Raw genomic sequence first — 19,634 nt, forward strand, 5'->3', positions numbered from 1 at the left:
GGAGTAACGTTGGAAACAAGTAAAAACTAGGAGATGAATGGCTGGAGAGCAGCCCTGCAGAAAGGGATCTGGGGGTGCTGGTTGACAGCAGGCTTAGTATGAGTCAGCACTGTGCCCTGGCAGCCAGGAGCGCAAACCGCATCCTGGGGTGCATCAAACACATTATACCAAGCCAGTCAAAAGAGGTGATTATCCCGCTGTATTTGGCATTGTGCAGCCTCACCTCGAGTACTGTCTGCAGTTCTGGGCCCCACAATTTAAGAAGTACGTGAAGGTCCTTGAGTGTGTCCAGAGGAGGGCAGCAAAGCTGGTGGAAGGGCCAGAAGGCATGTCATTTGGGGAACAGCTGAAGACTCTGGGTTTGTCTAGTTTGGAGAAAAGGAGGCTGAGGGGTGACCTTATTGCTCTCTACAGCTTCCTCAGGAGGGGACGTGGAGAGGGAGGTGCTGATCTCTTCTCCCTGGGATCCAGTGATAAGACACATGGGAATGGTTCAAAGCTGCACCAGGGGAGGTTCAGACTGGACATTAGGAAGCATTTCTTTACCAAGAGGGTGCTCAAACACTGGAACAGGCTTCCTAGAGAGGTGGCCAATGCCCCATGCCTGTCAGGGTTTAAAAGGCATTTGGACAATGCCCTCAATAACATGCTTTAACCTTTGGGCAGTCCTGAACTGGTCAAGCAGTTGGACTAGATGATCATTGCAGGTCCCTTCTAACTGGAACTATTCTCTTCTCTTCTCTTCTTGTCAAGCAACTCTACCGCAATATGTACTTGTTTCAGTTCTTTGGGTTTATATCAGCCTAAAGCTCAAGGTCTTGATCTTTCAAATAAGCAATTGTATTATGAAACCACTTATTGACTGTAGCAGTGCAAATCTTGGATTCTCCCCATATAGAGAAGATGTTTCCCATGTGAGTCCTTCCTGCATAAATATGTTTTGTTAATGGAGGACCAGCAGAATCCAGCTGTTCAAATTAGTGGTAAAACCTGCACTGATGTCTGTGGTGTAAACTTAGGACCTCTGGCCCACAGTCTGCATTCTTGCTTGTAAGAGAGCACTCTTTGGGTAATGCTGTTCACTCAGAGGAACTACCTGTGTAGTAAGAAACTATTCAAACATAAGGGGCCATCTCAGCATAATAAGTGTGTTCAGAAAATGCACCTCAACACACAAAGTTCAGTTTTAGTAATATGCATCTTTCATGCTTCTTGAAATCATCACACTGAGATTTTAGTAGGTAAAAACAATGGCCAGTAGAGTAAGAACAAAATATAACATAACATCCCAGTGATAGAATAAAATCTAAGACAAATAAACTGAATGCCCTTTCTTAGTTGTTAGATAGTACTGCTGATGTCCTGATTTCATTTCTGTTGAAGTACTCCTACCTTTTATTTTACTAGGAGTAAGAATGAACCACTAGTTCTTTGTAGCCCTGTAAGCAATAACTTCTCTGGTTGATATCACATTTTGGAGCTTCACGTGCTGTGTAAATCTCACTACAGCACTGGTCAACTATGTCTGGTGAGAGACTAGAGCATTCTGACCCAATATTTAATTTTTAAGTCAGTTTTTAAAATTTTCTATTCCTTAAAGTTTCCTGATCTCATAACTTTCCCTCAGTGAAATCTGTCCCAAAATTTGACGCATTTATCAACATACATACAAGTATTTATGTATTTATCAATATTTCACCTCAGTCATACAAACAATGGAACTATTTCAGGTAATGCATATTATAATGTTAATCTTTGTTTCAGTTCATCTTATCTGCACTTCATTTCTACTTCTAACTACAACATATTAAAATCCTTATTTGAACAGGAAAATATGCCTCATTCCCTTTATTTTGTCAATGAAATACAATAACAGCAATTGACATTATTCCTCTTTTAAAGTAAGGTAATTGAGATTAGAGCTGTGTGAATTTTTTAAGTTAGGCAGCTTTACAGCAAGAATAACACTCAAAACATTTTTTGGTTTTATTTGTCTCATTTTCATCCTAATTAAAGGTAGCTTTAATTTAAAACAAAAACAAAAACATAAAAACAAAAACTAAATAGTGGTAATTTTAGTAAAATTATATTTTTGGAACAGATTAAGTCTATTCAAAGTATTTTTTTCTTTTATGCCTTAAAAATATATATAATTTTAATTCATTAAATATCTTGGCTAAACCAAAGTTATAGTTTTTGGCCAAAGCAAATACTGATGCCATTTTTTTCCCCCCATAAATCTAACTGACAGCAGAATCTAGCTCTTTCCCTGGTTAGAATTCACAATCTCTTCTTTGTCCCACTTCATGGCAATATGACTTGTCAAAATAAATTATAATGTCAGAAATCAGAAGAAAGAAGATGAAGCTGATTTACTGACAAAACACACATGCACGCACAAAAAAAAGAAAGAAAAAGAAAAAGGAAAATAAATGAAAATCCAACAGAAAAAACACAGGCAAACAAATACCTTCTTACACAAACTGGAAGATCCAAACCAGAGCCCTTGATTCCACAACAGAAATCTTCATTTTTAAGGCTTACTGACAGCTGAGGTTTCAGTTGGGCCCATGTCTAGTCAAAAATCTTATTATATTTGGATCACACATTTCAGTTATTTTAATTGAGATGACATAAAAACTAAAGAAAAAAGCCATCTAAGGTAGTTAAAATATATAATTACTCTTGTTGGTGATATATTACAATTTATAGTACTTTTTTTTAGATTATGGTAAATTATTGTTCAGGGGAATGTAAAAGGCAAATAAAATCTAGCAGTAACTGTTGAAATTAAACAACTACTGCAGGCTGGCCCTTAAAGAAAAACTGCAATGTAATATAAAATCATTTTTAGTCATTGTATTTAATTCAACTGGAAAAGAAAGGTAAACCAGGCATTAAGTCACAGGCAGTGAATATCCTGAACTTCTCCTGAATGCAAAAGAAGTTGAGTGTATTCAGCACATTCTAGGCTCGCAGCTTAGCCAATAAGTAGTTCAAAAATTTAATTTTTAAAAAAGTTCATAAACAAAACAGGAAGCTAAAATAAAAGTTAGTCTAAATACAGATCCTGCAAAATGTACCCTTGCACTTAACTTCAACTCCCAGCTTTATTGTACACTGTAGATAAAGAAGTCAAGCATGCATACAAGTCATTGCAAGATCTGGGTCTAATTAGACGGGATACTGTGAGTAAGTGCTACTCAAAAGTACAGTGGGCTAGCCATGTAAAGTTTCCAGAATTAGGATCTGTCTAAATACCATGAACATTCAAACATAGTGAAACAGTGACAAGGATTTCCAAAATGCTCTGGAGCGCATTTTTAATACAGATGAATTTATGTAATAACTGTTTCATTAAATCTCTACAGTAAGTAATACTACCAAAAAAATCACTTACAGTGTTCCTCTACATATTTGATCAAAAATACCCTTCCAGCACAACAATGCTATGCTTGCAACACTAATGCCCATACTTCCCTCCCAGAGTAGAAAAAAACACTAATTCATTTCAAATTGGAGAGTTCCAACAGAATGCATGAATGTTTGGCGCTTGGCCAATATTTAATCATTGCACGTACCTATTCTGTGTTATAACATAGCTGCACTCCAAATGTATTGTACTTGAGAAGGGGGGCGGGGGGGGGGGGAGGAGGGAACAGGAGTATCAGTTTATTACAGACAAGGAAAGAAACCAAATTACTTTTTCTATTAACTCTAGATGATCTTTACTTGTTGAAGAGAAAGTCACAGAGGACTTGTTTGTGTCTGAGGCTTTATATTTTAAAATTGGTTGAATGTTGTTTCCATTGCTATCAAGATCACTTTTGTTTCTGTCTTCAAAACAGTAGCTTAGGCTCAAATAGTGGAAAACAATGCAAATGGAAACTGTAAAATATAGATAAAATATTAGCAGTTCTCATGACAAGAAGTCTTTTGGAGCATGACATACCAACCAACACACTTTATGCCATAGAGATCTCATTATTTTATAGGCAAGTTAAGGTCTCAGTGAATATAGGATGTTTGTTACTGCTAGTCCAAGAACTGATTGTGGCAGATTTTAAAGGAGCCACTGTTGAAGAACTGCACATATATATCCACAAAATTCCCTAGACTTAGTTAACTCTTATAATTCATTTCCAAGATTTTGGAAACATAGCATGTGTTAAATATCAAATTCGCTATTGCAGGAATAGTTCCATAGTTTTCTCTCTGCCTGCTATCAGACAGTTGCCCTCTTTGCATTCCTTTCTAAAGTATGTTCATTATTCCTCAACAGTTTAAATTCAGAAACTATGACTAAGTAGAGAAGGTAGTAGAGCTTCTATTTAGTGGATATGTCTTTACGAGAAAGAACAATGGTTCAGTAAGGGTTGATAAATAACATAGTATAGTAGACAAATTGGCAAATTAACTTCAGCCACACTAGCCCAATGACTGCATGTTTTGATTTTGCAAAATTGTCAAGAAATTCTCCCCCACCTCCAAAATCTTAGGTTTGAAGAAAGACTCAGTGCATTCCCAAGTGAAATACAGCAAACCAGCTATTCATATGAAATTTGTGGCCTTCAAACAAGGTATTTACTATTACCACTTCTGTCTAAACTTTGTGTAAGCAGCAGAATGCAAGTCCTATTTGTGATACATTTTTTCGCTCTCTCCACAATATGTTTTCCAATCCACAATCTAAACAAACTATTTCTACCCATTTGTTCCTAGATACTTTCTCTTAGATCCTAAACCAACTCAAAATACATGGTCTTTACTTAATACTTAATTTTTCTAATCTCTTTCCAGAGGACAACCAGACATTGTGTGTTTGTTTGCAATTACTGCTGAGATCTGTCTCAAATTGAGCTATATAGATAGTCATCCATACAGGCAGAACTGAGAGGGCAGTTAGGAAAGAAAAATGTCATCAGAACCTCCCACAGGCAAGAGGGGAAAGAGTCCTTTCTTCATAAAAGCCAGAAAGTACTTGGAGAGTTCGTTACTAAAGCTGCAAGCAACCCCAGCAATTTTAACAATGTCTCTTTGATGTGTACTCTATTCTTTGAATTAATGAAGCATAAGAACTGTATGTGCCAATACTAAAATAATTTTCAAAAGGTATAAGGACACTTATTTATCATCACATCAACTTGGCTCCTAACAATGCTGTATAAACACTGTAAGTTAAAAAAACCACACAAATTATTTGGGGGGGAAAAAATCTCAGGAAGTGTCCTTATTCAGAAACAATATTAGAGTTTCAGAAATCATTCAAAAAGAAGCCCTGGACAAACCACATGTCTTTTATCTGGAAGTAAAGGAAGACATCAGAGAAAATATTTTCATATTTTAAGAGTATTTCCTGTCAACATAAAATCTAATAGAAATAATACTAGATCAGGTGATTGCTGTTTCTGTTTGTGCTCTAAACAGTAAAGAGAATATTTTCACAGATCTGCAGCATTTCTGAGTAAAACTTTACACCTCATAAATAAATTGCTAGAACTACTTGCAAAGCCAAGTGCATGTTGCCTAACAAGTTTGCATGTGTAAAGTGTGATTTATTGTAGACACAGTTCAAACAGACTCAGTGAAAATTTTGCCTTATGAGTTCTATTAATATCAAAAATAATTTATAGGTATTTCATAGTAGAACAGTTTATAAATACATTTGCCCAGGTTGTTCTGTTTCCTTCCATTCTGCTCCCTTTGGGATATTTGAGTAGGGTGAAAGAAATAGAAAGCTAATAGAAGATAATGGGAGGTTACAGAAAATATTCTTCTCTTCGTGTGAGCATAAAGCCATACTCATCATTGTAACAGTTTTAAGTTTTTTGTTTTGAATTTTTTCTGTTCATGCAACAACATTTTTGAATGCAAAAATTAATTTTCTCATGAGAAAGTTTACCCAAAAGCCCCCACCCACCCACCACCCCCCATATAGAAAGGTGTTGGTCTAGCTCAGGATTTTTAAGATTAAACTGATTACTTACATGTTTTTGAAAAGTTTGCTTTTATAGGTGCCAAATATTTTTAACTTATCTCTGCAAAAAATAAAGAAATAGGGTGAAACTATGGATTTGGCTAACTTAGAGTCTCCCTTTAAGAGTTCATTTTGCCTAACCTAAGCTCCTGGGAAGGTTCTGCTTTTCAGACCAGCACTTCCTAAGCACTCAGCACCTTCTAGGTACCTTATGCTGAGGACTCCAAAGTAACAAGTCACTGCGAAAATACAGGCCAGGACCTGACTGTGGAATAGTTTATCTCCAAAAAATGTAAACAGAGATTCAGAGATAATAATGTTCTAGTTATGGCTGTAGTGATTTTAATGTAAGAAATATTAATATAAAAAATGGTGTAGCAACAATTCTTTTTAGCATTCTGGTTTTAACTCTGAATATTATTTACATAGTTTCACATTTTTAATTTCAGGTGAGCCAAGAATGTGTATAACATGCATTCAGGACTATTATATGTAAGTATAGCTGTATAGCTTTTCAACACCATACATTTTTCTAAAGCAAAATTGTGTGCTTCACTACATAGAGCTGTGCTGTATACGTTATTCCATTCCTTTTAAGTACTGCCTATCTCAGAGCAGTAACTTCAGAAAAAAGGCTCAGGAAGTGCTGAAAAACTAGCCAATCGCTCACTACCAAGGCCTTTTAAAACTTATGGACTGATGTGAACTTTGCATATGTGAAGAGAGGAATTTGAAACAGAAAGGGTCTAAAAGTTAAACGGTACCTCTGGATTTGCAGCTAGTATGCTCTTAGTATATTGCATCCAGTTCTGGTATTTGCAGTTCAGCAGAAACACTTAAAAATGTAAGGAGGTTAAGCAAAGGAAAAAATACATAGATTAATTGAAAGTTTAACTTAAACAGAGGGAAAAGAAGAACAATTAAGAGATCTCTGTAAAAATTACCGTGACAAAAAGAAAATGTTGATAAAAAGGCTATTCAATCTTTGGCATTGGATTATATATTTTTACAAGCAAACAGCTCTTTACAAACACAATATAGTAATTTCTAATTAAGCATGCATTCATTTTTGTGCCTACATTTAAAAAGAAAATCAAATTAGTTTTACTTAAGAACCCTGAGATTAGAAAACATGACTTGTTAATATTTGCCAGTTGAATAAGTAACATTACCACAAATACACTTTGAATCCTTCATTAGAGGAATCATTTCTGTTCATTAGGATGAGAATAGAGCTTTACCATTACCATACATAGAAACATACAGAAAACAAACTCAATGACCTCAAAAGAAACTTACTAATGATGTTCTACTTTATATTACAGGTATAAGCAGCATTGCTTTAAATACTGCCCAGAAAATACTTACAGAGATGAAAGTTCTCTGCAGTGTAGAGAGTGTCCTAGCAACTGTGATAGCTGTGACAAGGACAAGTGTGACTCATGTAAGGAAGGCTTTTATCTCTCAGGTAAGCAAAGTACCAAGTATGGCATAAATACAAAAGTATTTCAGACTTTTTCTGTAGAGAAGGAGTCTGGACCCAGCTTCTCAAATTCATTAATCTCTTCTATGGCAGACAGTGGAGGCTGAGGTGAGTTAGCACTTTGCAGAATCAGGTCTTTGGCATTAAGGTAAGGTGGTTATGTTAGCCAATGATGCCATTTGGTTCAAAGGGCTCATATATTTGACTACAGTTGTGGTTTAACCCCAGCCAGCAATAAAGCACCACACAGCTGCTCGCTCACTCTCCCCCAACCCAGTGGGATGGGGGAAAAATTGGAAAAAAAAGTAAAAGTTGCGGTTTGAGATAAAAGACAGTTTAATAGAAAAGAAAGGAAGAAAATAATAATGATAATAATAATAATAAAATTGCAATAATAATAATAAAAGAATTGCAATATACAAAACAAGTGATGGACAATGCAATTGCTCACCACTCACCAACTGATGCCCAGTCAGTTCCCAAACAGTGATCCTCCCTGCTGGCCAACTCCCCCCAGTTTATATACTGAGCATGATATCACACGGTATGGAATACCCCTTTGGCCAGTTTGGGCCAGCTGCCCTGGCTGTGTCCCCTCCCAACTTCTTGTGCCCCTCCAGCCTTCTTGCTGGCTGGGCATGAGAAGCTGAAAAATCCTTGACTTAGTACAAATGCTACTTAGCAACAACCGAAAACATCAGTGTGTTATCAACATTATTCTCATCCTAAATCCAAAATGTAACACTATACCAGCTACTAGAAAAAAAATAACTCCAGTACAGCAGAAATCAGGACAACTACATATTCGTACTTCTTTTTTTTTAAGTTTTGTTTTCAATGCATTTCCACTCTTTTGGGAAAATATAAAAAATATTGTATTTGATTCAGACTTTGTGAAAGGAGGGGGGGTTTAACTCACAGAAAAACATGAAATTGTTTCCATACTATTTGCAAGTCTAGTTTTACTTTGACTTTCAAGTCCACATAAACTAACAAGTCTTAAACGCTCTGAAACAAGCTCAGTTAAACTCACTAAATTCCACATCAGATTTACACAAAATTAGGAATCTCTTAGCTTTATTATGAAGCCATAAATCAGGCAGGTCCAGTTCAGACATGGTGTCAAATACGAATCACAGAAAATCCTGAGGTTATGGTATTCTTGTGCATTGCCTGCTGAAGGTGCCTGGTAGTGGAGTACAAAAGCATCATACTCATGGAAAACTCTGTGGTCACAACCTGAGGTGAGCTGGTGGTCTACTTTTTTTTTTAATTGAAATTGGAGGAAGCTCAAAAAGCTATCAGTGTAACAACTTCTAGGGCTTTTGCTGCAGTATGCCAACACTTAAACTGAATCAGATTTACCTGAGTTTAGCTCTATATTCACCAGAAACTAGAGATTCAGCCAATCCTCAAAATTTTTATATATCTAACAATCTTAGGGAGTTTTGAACTTAAATTTTATAATGGGCCAGTATAATCATTGGGATTCAGCCATAAAATTTTTACCCAGATTTGGACTTCCATAAGATTTGTATGTGCCAGGATTTAGGATATGGATGAAAACCCACCTAGATATAAATTTAAGTGCAGATTGGTTTGAAGTTCATGAAGTCTGCATAAGCAGCTGAGCAGAATTTAGGTTTTATGCTAAAAAATTAGACTTTATATAGCTACAAAAGGTATCATGGGTTCTTATATACTCTTTTTTTTCTCAAACCATTTCTTGCTGGAGACAGAGAGATGCTATAGCTGAGGTACCTCCTTGTCAGGATTGACAGGGGTCAGTAGACACCATGATGTCAGGCTCTGTTTCTGTTGCAGATGGCACATGTGTGACTGAGTGTGGAGATGGCTTCTTCACTGATGACATCTCTAGAGAATGCGAACCTTGTCACAAGAGCTGTGCAACGTGTGTTGGGTACAGCTATCAGAACTGTACTGGGTGCAAAAACAGTTTCCAGCTATTTCGTGGGCAGTGTCTGAATCCAAGAAATTCTCCACCCAATGGGAAGTTCTGGAGTGGTAAGTTGCAACAGGTCCCTTAATCTTTTCTGTTTCTTTGAAGACTACTGAAGATTTTAGGAAGAGGATATCGAGATCTTGCAGCTTGAGTGAAACTGCACTTTCATCAAACTTCTTGTCATTTTAAAAATATACTGAACAAAAATACACTGAACAAAAATACTGGTTTCACAGAGTGAAATTCAACTTCCTGCAAATAGCATGACATTTTAATACAACTTAGGTGTTCCTTATCTGGGAGTTATCTTATCTGGATAGATAAAAAGTTAAAAAATAAAAGATGAAAAGATAAAAATATGAAAAAGATAGATAATGGATTAAGGTACTAGGAGTTCCTTATCTAAAGTACTGGGGAGCCTTATAGGCTATGTTTTAGACCGGCTTTGTGGCTATTGATTCCCTACAGAGAAGTGAATGTAAGTTGGAGGAAAGAGAAGATAATCAAATATGCATCTCTGCGTGTGTGTTTAAAAGCAAGCTCTCTTCTTTTCCCTTCTTCCCCCAGTGTAGGCATTCGCTACCATCTAAGGGACCAAACACAGGCTGTAGAACTACATTCTGGAGTTCTTGTCCTACCTTGGCCATTTCCACAATCTTCACAAAATAGTCAATTCTTTATTGGTGCCCTCATATATAGCATCGGAAAAACAATTCTCTGTTCCAAAAAAAAAAAGAAAAGCATTTGGAAGGAAAATGCCTTTAAAATTTAAAGCTGTTGAAAGGAATGATTTGTATTAATTTTTTAAATTATTTTCCTTCACAAGCATCTTCAAATGCATCCCAGTACTATCAAAAATTTCTTAAGAAAGTATTAAATGAAAAGTGCATAGTAGAATATTTATCTTTCCCATTATGTCAGTTATATAAAGTATAATTGAATAGGTTATGTTACCAAATGAGGCAGTGCTAATGGTGAATTTAGTACCCATCACACAAATTAAAACTCATTTGCTATGAATATTCATTCTTTTCAAGTGAAACTTGTGCAGCACATGGAATCTCAATAGTTAGGATTGCAAGTGGCACTTTTTAATTGTATGTACACCATACCCTCCAACAAAGAGTAAAATTTCCTCTAGAGTTTCAATAGCTGCTTTGCTGATCACTGTAAACAAAGAGAAAAGTCAGTGTCATGTAATCCTTTCACTCTCTTTATAGTTGTAAAGCATCAGCTGGAATAATACGTTCAGTTTTAGGCACAGTGTTTAAGGAAATAAGTGGACGGATTAGAGAGGAAACAGTGAGGATTACCAGAAATCTAGGGAAAAAAATTATTTACAATAAAATGTTGAGATAAATGAGGGGCTTGGGACAAAATGAGAAAGCTAAGAGGAACACAATCACAAAGAAGAATGGAATAGATCGGGTCTCTGTCAAGAGCGGTAAATAGGAGTTAAAATGCAGAAAAGGAGTTTTAGATTTGGCATTGGAAAAAAGAGGATTTTCAAGAGGAATAATGGAGTAATAGTAGAATCTTTGAGGAGATTTGGGGATTTCCATCACTAGTGGCCTTTAAGACCACAGGAAAAGCATCTGACAGGGACGTTTATTGAGTGGAGCAAGAGACTAGATTACTTAAGGTCCCTTCCAGCTTTATTTTTCTATCAAATACAAATTTTCTTCTGATTCCTATGTCTTTATTTGATTCAAACCCATCAAAAATGACGATCCTTAGATCTGTATGACCTTGCATTAAAAATTAAAATATACTAACAAATATTTTCAGAAAAAATATTGACCATTTCTATTCATTGCCTATCTACGGAGAAATGTTGTATCAAAAGAAATAACATTTCTTCACCTCAGAAAAAGATTGGAGAGACCTGAAAAGGAGAAGTACTAATAGGAAGTTGGTCTCCTCCATGCATTTCCTTGTGTTTCATCCATATGAGTATTTTTTCAATTTAAGACTCTACATCAATGCCATGGAAGAAGCACATCTGTAGTTTGGTCTACCTATTGGTTATCTTTTTCTCATGCTGTCAAATAAGGTGACTCATTATCAATATTTTTTTTTTTTTTGAGCAGGCAGGTGATGCAGTTCTGTATATATTAGCATTGCTGTGCTGTGAAACCTCTTTCTCTCCATCTTGCATACTATTTCTCCTTCCTTTCAGTAGTTAAAATACATCTTACTTAGGAGCATTTCAAACTGTAAGATACATCTCAGAGCTGTAATGGCTTGAACATTAATGACTGCTCCAAAGTCACAGAATTCCTGCTGCAGCTGGTGATGGGAGCCCAGGGAACCTGGCTGGAGGCTCCTCACCTTCTCTTGGATAGACTTGCTAGGATTCCCACACTGTGGCAGCAGCTGTGCCATGTAACTGCTGAGAAAGTGATGTTGAACTTCATGATATCTTGAGCCTTTTCTCACCAGGTGGCTTCCAAATGGTAGTAACCTTCAGGTCAAAATATTAATGAAGTTGTCAGTGTCTTTACTGAAGTTACGCCCTGAATAACTACATTTATCAACAGTTTGTGAGGTTTCTTGCTCAGATACTGTAGGATCAACTAGTTCTCATAACAGTCATTTTCATTTGCTAATTAACAACAAAATCTAAATGGTTGACTTTTTGGCTAGAATATCACTCTTTCACTCATTTCTTTTGAGGATGCATTCAAGAGGCAAATATCAGCTGAGTCCAGATTTCCAGCTGTGCCATCTATATTTGAAATTCTCATTCAATGCTGAAGATCCTTTACAAAAAAAAAAGGATTCAAGCAGGACAAAACCACATTTAACTCTAGCGGTACATCACACCAATAAGGTAGTTCCTAGTTAGAGACTGCAGTACATTTTACACCCTGATAATGTTTCAAAATATGTGGATAATTTTTAAAGAAAAATAAAAAAAGAAAAAGAAACACAGTTTCACTATCTGTTACAATTATTTTCCTCATTGTCACAAGCTTTCTGAAAACCAATAAAATTTAGGAGAAGCAACCACTGTCTTTTATTGCTTTGTTCAACAGTGCTGTAGGATCGGTACAAGAATGGACAAAATGAAAACCTATCTGTGCTCCTTGAAACTTACTGTCAGTGAGGATGCTGGCTGGCATACCTGTACAGAAAAACTCCCTAGGCCTGGAACAATAGTCCCTCTCCAGATCTTCTTAAGCATTTCTGAGGGCCTCCTCTTTTCCATTATTTATTTTAAAGAAAATTATGGGGACAGAGAAAATACTTTTTCTTTCATACCTGGGTGCAAAGTCATGGCACCTTTCCAAGTTTTTCACTGCTTGCTCTGGACAGATCTCCAAATATTTTATCCCAGTTTACTTTTTTTGTTCTTTAGCTTCTTTATAGCTACTTTGATTTTCTCCAGAGTTATTTCTTCTTAGCAAAATATAAGGATCTTCCATCTCATCTGCTGTCAAACTCAGTTTCTAAGGGTAGCCTGTCATGCAGCATGGGCATGGTCCAAGAAGCTTGTCCATTCTGCAGGGGATATTAGAATACTTCCATGTTTGTTCACCAGCCCAGTGTGGGCAAGACTGTGGCTGAAATCTGGCTTTTGGCTCTCATCCTCTCTGCTTGTTTATCAATATATGCTTCTTCCACTGGGTGCTTAGTGTCCTCAACACATTTACATTGGTGCAGCACCATGGCAGAGCTGCCTCTGAGCTTCAGTGGGCTGAATTAAAGAATCTAATTAGAGAATACAGGCCAGACAGTTATTAGTCCTCCCACTTCGGGGGATTGAGCTGGGCGTGGGGGCCAAGTATAAAATAAACAACCTCACCCCTGTCATGGGAATGAAGATGAGATCGCACCAAGCTTATCCTCAGCACATGCCCTGCTCCAGACAATGCAGGAAGACAACACAACTAGGAAGATAGCCAAAATTTCCCAATCCAGTAGTTTACATCAGCTTTTACCACATTAGCCTTCTATTTACTCTTCTTCTTTAGAAATGTTACTAACAGAGAGTTGAGGTATTAGACCTTGAACTGTATTTACAAATAATGAAGCCATTTCTCTTTGGCTTTTCCAGCCACATGGATTCAGTGGATTCCACTGTGGTTTTAGTGACTGTGTTGACGTACCGTATGGAACAAAGTGAGTTTGGGTAAACAAAGACTGTTGTTTTGTTTGGTTCCAAGGCTAACATAAATTAAAGGGCAGCACATCAGAGCCTGCCATGAAGAAACCACCATAGAGTCTGACATTCTTTGCAATTTGAGAGACTAGTCCATCTAGGTGAGGATCAAACCTTTGTGAATGTGGAATACACTTTTTTCCCACGTTTAAGATTTCACTTCTTTTTCTTATGCAAGGATAAATGATAGATCAGAATTTTTATGAGTACACACCCCAACAACCAAAACATTCTATAAAAAACAACTTTCTAAAATTATATTTACTGTGGGGGTATACTCTGCTGGGCAAACAGTTCAACTCATATCAGGAATCATTAATAAGTTATATCCAGGTCTGAAATAATGAAACAGACCATGTCTGTTATCCAGGCTTTTTAAAAAGACAGGGCAAGCCAAGAAAGTAAAAAAAAAAAAAAAAAAAAAAAAAGGAGATTGAACTCTGTGTTTCTAGCATGAAACATCTGTATTTTATCTCATGTACCAGATGATTAAATGACTTTGGAAGCCAGGAGACACACTAGTGTAAGCTTGATTCACCAAGTGAATACACACACCCTTTCAACTGGATTAGATGTTTTGCAAGTTATGGTCAGGTCTTCATTCTGCCTGTTCACTGTAAATACCGCACCCTAAAAACTTGTTCATTCCTCGGTTACATGGTTTAGTCTACCACATTCTTCTGAAGAGTACAAAAGGAAAAAAATGGGTATGGAATGAGGTCTGTTTCTGATGCAAACTCAAAATGGAATATGTGCTTCTTTACATGCAGATAATATATGCTGTAGTAAATTACACAGCTAAATAGCAGCTGGTTCTGTTTACTGTTACATATCACCCCCAATAGTAAGAGCAACCTCCCACAAGCAGCCATTGACCAGCTGCATCCATCTTACTTATTTTCCTTTTCCTAAATACAGACTAAAACAAAAACAGTAAAAATGTACTGGTTGAGAGAAAACAACAATTCAGGCTTTAATAGAATTACTTAAAAGGACTTTAATGCAGCTATGCAGATATACATATAAAAGTCTCAGAATATGGAAGGAAAAAAAAAAGGAATGGGGTCGGTGGAAGATAGTAGAGAAATCATCAGCAGGAGAGAACAGGTGATACATAGTCTTCCAAATATGAAAATGTTACTACATTTAGACTGCAGAATTAGAGCATCATGGGAAGAGTTAGGAGACCTTTTTAAGCATCATCCATTCGTGAAATTTCAGGTTGCTAGAGGCAAGCAAAAATTATTCATTACCCTATATGTTCTTAGGCATGCCAGTTTCATATTCTAGCTATTTGTTTGTAAAGTAATACTATGGTTGTTACAAGATAACCAGATTGGGAATGAATGGTTATTGGGGATTGTGATTTACTTCTCAGCACTCCTACAATTTCCTTAAATTTACAGTTTATGTAAGGCTTCAAAATGGGATAGGTCTAGTATTTTATTACATATGTATATTGTTTTCATTATGTTTTACTGTGTCTATGTAATTGTAATTACCTCATAGAGATATGTAACCTGTTTTTGTGGTTTTGTTCATGGCTGTATCAGTTTTGCAAGGCCAGTGCCACATGCAGAATAAAATCTAACTAAATAGCATCTCAACTGGATCGCGTTCAAATCACATCTCACTACACAATGTAAAAGCTAGGCAGGTCACCTTCTAGAAAGAATAAGCTTGCAGTTACAAACAGCCATGGCACTTCATTTCCTTCTGCATTCCTCACTGCAGCAATTGTGCCATGGTCCAACAATAAAATATACTATAAAAATACTCTCCTTGTAGAAGTCAATGTTTAGAAGCTAAGAGTATTACAAATATACACAGGGAGCTACTTTGATAGCAACTTTAAAATGCAAGTTCTTAAGTCCTCCTTTTACTCATAGAAAAGCATGAATAAATAAGATCTAAAATGAAGAAAATAAACCATCCTTTATCAGTCTGAACACTTACTGTTTGCATTAGCTGGCATAAAGATCCATTGTCCATAAAGAGCAGGTAGAGAGAGCAAGGTGGCCAGCACAAAGAGGGTAAGTATATACTAGTAAGAACTCTTATAATGCAGTTGTGGGTTTAAATGAAATTAAGGAGGGACTGTAAGGTACTTCAAATGCTATTACATTTAAAGGCATGTCTCTTTAAATATAACCATATCTCTGCTCATATGTCCTCAGGTTTTGTAGAAGGTTTCTTGTTTTTTGTTAATAAACTTTACATTTTCCAGAAGAAGTGGTGAGTATGTCAAGAGGACCACACTTCTTTCCACATGGACTTATGTTTTTCACCCTGAATATTTCTGAGGACTCATTTAATCTTTCTCTAAAACCAGACTGAAAAATTCTGAGAGCTCAAAGTAAGATCATTTAAGCAAAAAGAAAGGAAATAGGGGACATTGTGTTAAATTGAGCTGAAATTTCACTCATTTTTTCCTTAATTCAGTTTGGGGTCACAGTTAAAATCTTACAGTACTAGGTTTCAAGAAACTCAGCCATTGTCTCATTCATGTTGCACAAGCCCAAATGAGAAAAGAAAATAGAAAAAAAAAATATTTTTCCATCTTCCCACACCCTTCCAGTTTGATAATCCCTTGAATAGACTGAATGGGCAAAAGCACTATGGTAGCTTCAGAGCTGCAGTAAACCTTAGGTCAAGAAATGGCTTAGTGTGATTCAGATTCTCAGTTTCTAGAAAGGAATAGGAGAGACTTAGCTGGGTGTACATCAAAGTTGTTACTCATTCTGACAAAGACACAAGAATCAATGTGAGATTGAGTCAGATTCTGGCCTGAATAGAGTTTAAATAGAAGGCGTTTTCATTTGAAAGAAAAACAAACAAAAAAATATAAGCGTAAGTATAAAAACAGCTCAGTAGGTCTGAATAGTTCATATGTTTTGGCCTTTAAAAAAAGAAGAGCAGAACAGTATAGTAATAGAATACAGTGTTTTTTCAGAGTCAATGTTCCACTTTTAGAATATGGGTGGTTTACAACTCTACATCATAGACTTATGGCTTCTACATTTACAAGTTTCATTTGCAACCGTAAGAGCTACAGACTGAAATTTTAAAGGAAAGCTTGTTGGATCCTCAAGTACAGAATGGCATCCTTTAGTGGAAAGCAAAATAATACAGCCCAACAGCTAAAACCAGTCATTTCCAAGCTTTCCATTTATCATCAGTCCAAAGACCAAGGAAATACATTTTGCATGATCATTTTTCAGCTTTTTAAGGCTATTCTTTGGAAAGTTCTGGTTACATTATTGGAAGTAGTGTGCACAGGTTTCCATAAACAAATCTCTTGCATCACATTTGCCCATTTTGGGAACTTTCTGCTATGCAAGAAAATTACATTTAAAAGCTTCACATTATTCTAAATGTGTGTTGGGTTTTTTTTTAGTAAATGAAAGCCTATTTCCAGTCAGTAAGAGCTTTATCACAGGAAAAACTCGTTAAAAGAGTCCAGAATTAAAAAAAAAAAAAAAAAAGTTAATTGTAAGATTTCTTCTGTCAGTACTAAAGTTGGGGCATTTAAGTGCTTGTATTTGACTGGAAACCTAAATGTTGTCTCCCGTGCCAACTATCAGAAGCCCAATTGCTTGTGTACATTCCCCTCTGGTGGCGACTAGCAAATATTACAGAAAACAGCAAATGCTGCCAAAGGGGCAAGGATTAAATGGAAATAAAAAGTACTTCACCAAAAAAGATCTTTATTTTTAATTGTAAGGCTTGAAATGTTTTTGAAACAATGAGCTCGTTTAAACATTCTTCAGCAGTAGTTAACAACTTCTCTGCTTAACCTTACATTCCTGCTATTTATTTTTTATATTACACCAACTCTCTTGCCAGGATCAAGGTCCTTTTCCCCTGGCAACACATACTTCAATAATATTTCTGGCTTGCTTCTCCACACACATAAGTGGTATTAAATTACTTAAAACTACCCAGTAGGGATTTAAAAAAAATAAAATGTAAGCCAGGGTAAGGTAGCTGGATGCAAAGCTGCTGAAAAGGGAAATGAAAATTTATATTATTTGCTGCATATTTAGAAAAAGGCCAATGACATTTTCAGTGGGAAAATCAGAACTCTGTCTTGAAAAATTCTGAAGGTTTATCAAAGCAACGGATGGAGGAACGGAGGATGTACAACGGCAGGCAGACATCAGGAATAGATGGTCTTTCTTTCAGCCAAGATTCTAGAGACAAAGTGAAAAACATTAATTAAAAAATATTGTGCAATATATCATCAATTATTCAATTTTCTTTTTCAGAGAGTGCCAAATGACTAGTCTCTAAAAGGGAAAAATGTTAAGATTTGCAGGCCAGTGGGGATCTTCTCTCAAGAGTAGAAAAAGAGAGAAAGTCTGCATATTTAAGGACAGGAAAACAGAAAATATATTAACACCAAACATCTAGCTTTTCCAGACAAATCCTTGTATTCTTACAGATGACATCAAGGACACTCTTTAAGGATTTGTTCAATAATGAAGAGTGAGGAAAAAACATGAAGCTAAGGAGTAGGCTCTCCAAAAAAATATTGTGGCAGTCAATTTCTGCATCTCGCAAGAGTAAGCATGGTCACCAGCAAGTTACTTTGAGGATTATTTGGATAAGCAAACTGAAAATGCCTGTGAGCTATATGGTTAGGTACATCTAGAGGCTTGACAGAGGCTTGACCTGCGGTTTACGCTCTGGGGCTTTTAAACAGACTAGAATCCTCTTGGAACAGCATGTTGTAACCTGAAATGTAGAAAACAGGTTTTCGGCAGGGAAAAAGGCCATAGAAAATATGTCAGCAAGAGACAGAAAGGATCTAAACTCACAGGACCTGCTATTGCAGAAAGCCCTACAAGATATCTGCATCCACACGCTTAAAAGTGCTAAGAAAAGCGGAACAAAATGCTCGTTCTCCTCAAGAAGGATGAAACTTACAGGCAACTAAAACCGGTATTTTAAAATTACTTTGTAACTCTAGCTCTTCACTCCCTAAACTAAATGACTATTAACCTATATGTAAATACAGCTTATATATAAATACTGCAAAATACAGAGGCTAGTCAAGACTTTCTTCAAGAAATCTTCTTTCACCCTAAATGTTCAATGAATCTGACAACTGCCTCCCCAGCAGCAGGAACCTTATAGCAAAGAGCCCTAGCACTGAGGCCCCAGTTATACTGTTGATACCAGAAGGTGGGGCATTTCATTGCTGCTTTAGGCAGCACCGTACTCACTTCACACACTGAGGTCTCCTTGTGTCTCTCCAGTCCTTCACAATACCTACCCATGTTCTACCCTCCCACCCGTGCAACTTCAGAGATTACTTAATAGTAAATCACTCCCCCTCTACCTCTTGGACTCCTGACGCTTATACATCACTTCCGCATTTTCTTCTTCCACAAGCCAAGGACTCTGTACCTTCCTCACTTGCTCTTGTCTTTCCAGAGAGCTTTTCCAGAGGTTTTCATTTTTGCACACTGATGATTACCTGATACTACACTGCTTAGGTTCAGCTATGCTCAATACGAAGTCACAAAGGTGACACAGCCTTCCTGTGTACTCAAACGCAGGGTTTCTACGTATGTCAGCTGTTTAGCAGTGCTTGAGGCTGCGCATCTCAAAAATCAGTTTCAGGCATTTTCTACCTCCAGAAGGCCTCTGTACCTTTGGATTTGAAAAATGTCTTCAGGTGGTACGTACTGAAATACTGTCCTAGTCCCACCTGTCTTGGTCCTTGATAGGTCCCTGACTCACCATGGCCACCAACACTTCTGGCTACTAAAGCCAATGGTAACGCTATTTGCTGTCTTGCAGGGTATACACAAGGGTCTAATACTTCGTCCATTGGCCTCAGACTGGGCAGACCCAGTCTCCAGTCTGGACTGTCACAACCCATATTTACCCTGACAGTGTGCAGCTTTCTTCTGTTACGTACATTATCCTGCAGATCCTATGGCCTGTGCCTGGACCCTGCAAACATTCTTGGGCCCTTGTTCAGGGAGGGCAGAGATGCTGTAGCCAGAAGGGTGATGACGAGGAAAACTCTCCTAAT

The 19,634-nt window shown here is 36.8% G+C and overlaps 1 protein-coding gene and 1 long non-coding RNA gene across 5 annotated transcripts in view; one reads left to right on the plus strand and one right to left on the minus strand.

Annotated features, from left to right (window-relative positions):
* PCSK5 (proprotein convertase subtilisin/kexin type 5) overlaps nt 1-19,634 on the plus strand; it is a 257,932-nt gene that overhangs the window by 224,467 nt on the left and 13,831 nt on the right. Inside the window, exons 25-27 of the mRNA XM_052776735.1 lie at nt 6,427-6,469; nt 7,303-7,445; nt 9,285-9,485. Coding sequence (XP_052632695.1) covers nt 6,427-6,469; nt 7,303-7,445; nt 9,285-9,485 — 387 coding nt within the window. The remainder of the gene's footprint in view (nt 1-6,426; nt 6,470-7,302; nt 7,446-9,284; nt 9,486-19,634) is intronic.
* LOC128136743 (uncharacterized) overlaps nt 17,279-19,634 on the minus strand; it is a 34,898-nt gene continuing 32,542 nt past the window's right edge. For all 4 annotated transcript variants that reach the window (XR_008233467.1, XR_008233464.1, XR_008233465.1 and 1 more), the window contains one exon: nt 17,279-17,781. This is a non-coding gene — a long non-coding RNA (uncharacterized LOC128136743). The remainder of the gene's footprint in view (nt 17,782-19,634) is intronic.

This window comes from Harpia harpyja, chromosome Z (assembly GCF_026419915.1).
Source record: "Harpia harpyja isolate bHarHar1 chromosome Z, bHarHar1 primary haplotype, whole genome shotgun sequence".
In the NCBI taxonomy this organism is placed as follows: domain Eukaryota; kingdom Metazoa; phylum Chordata; class Aves; order Accipitriformes; family Accipitridae; genus Harpia; species Harpia harpyja.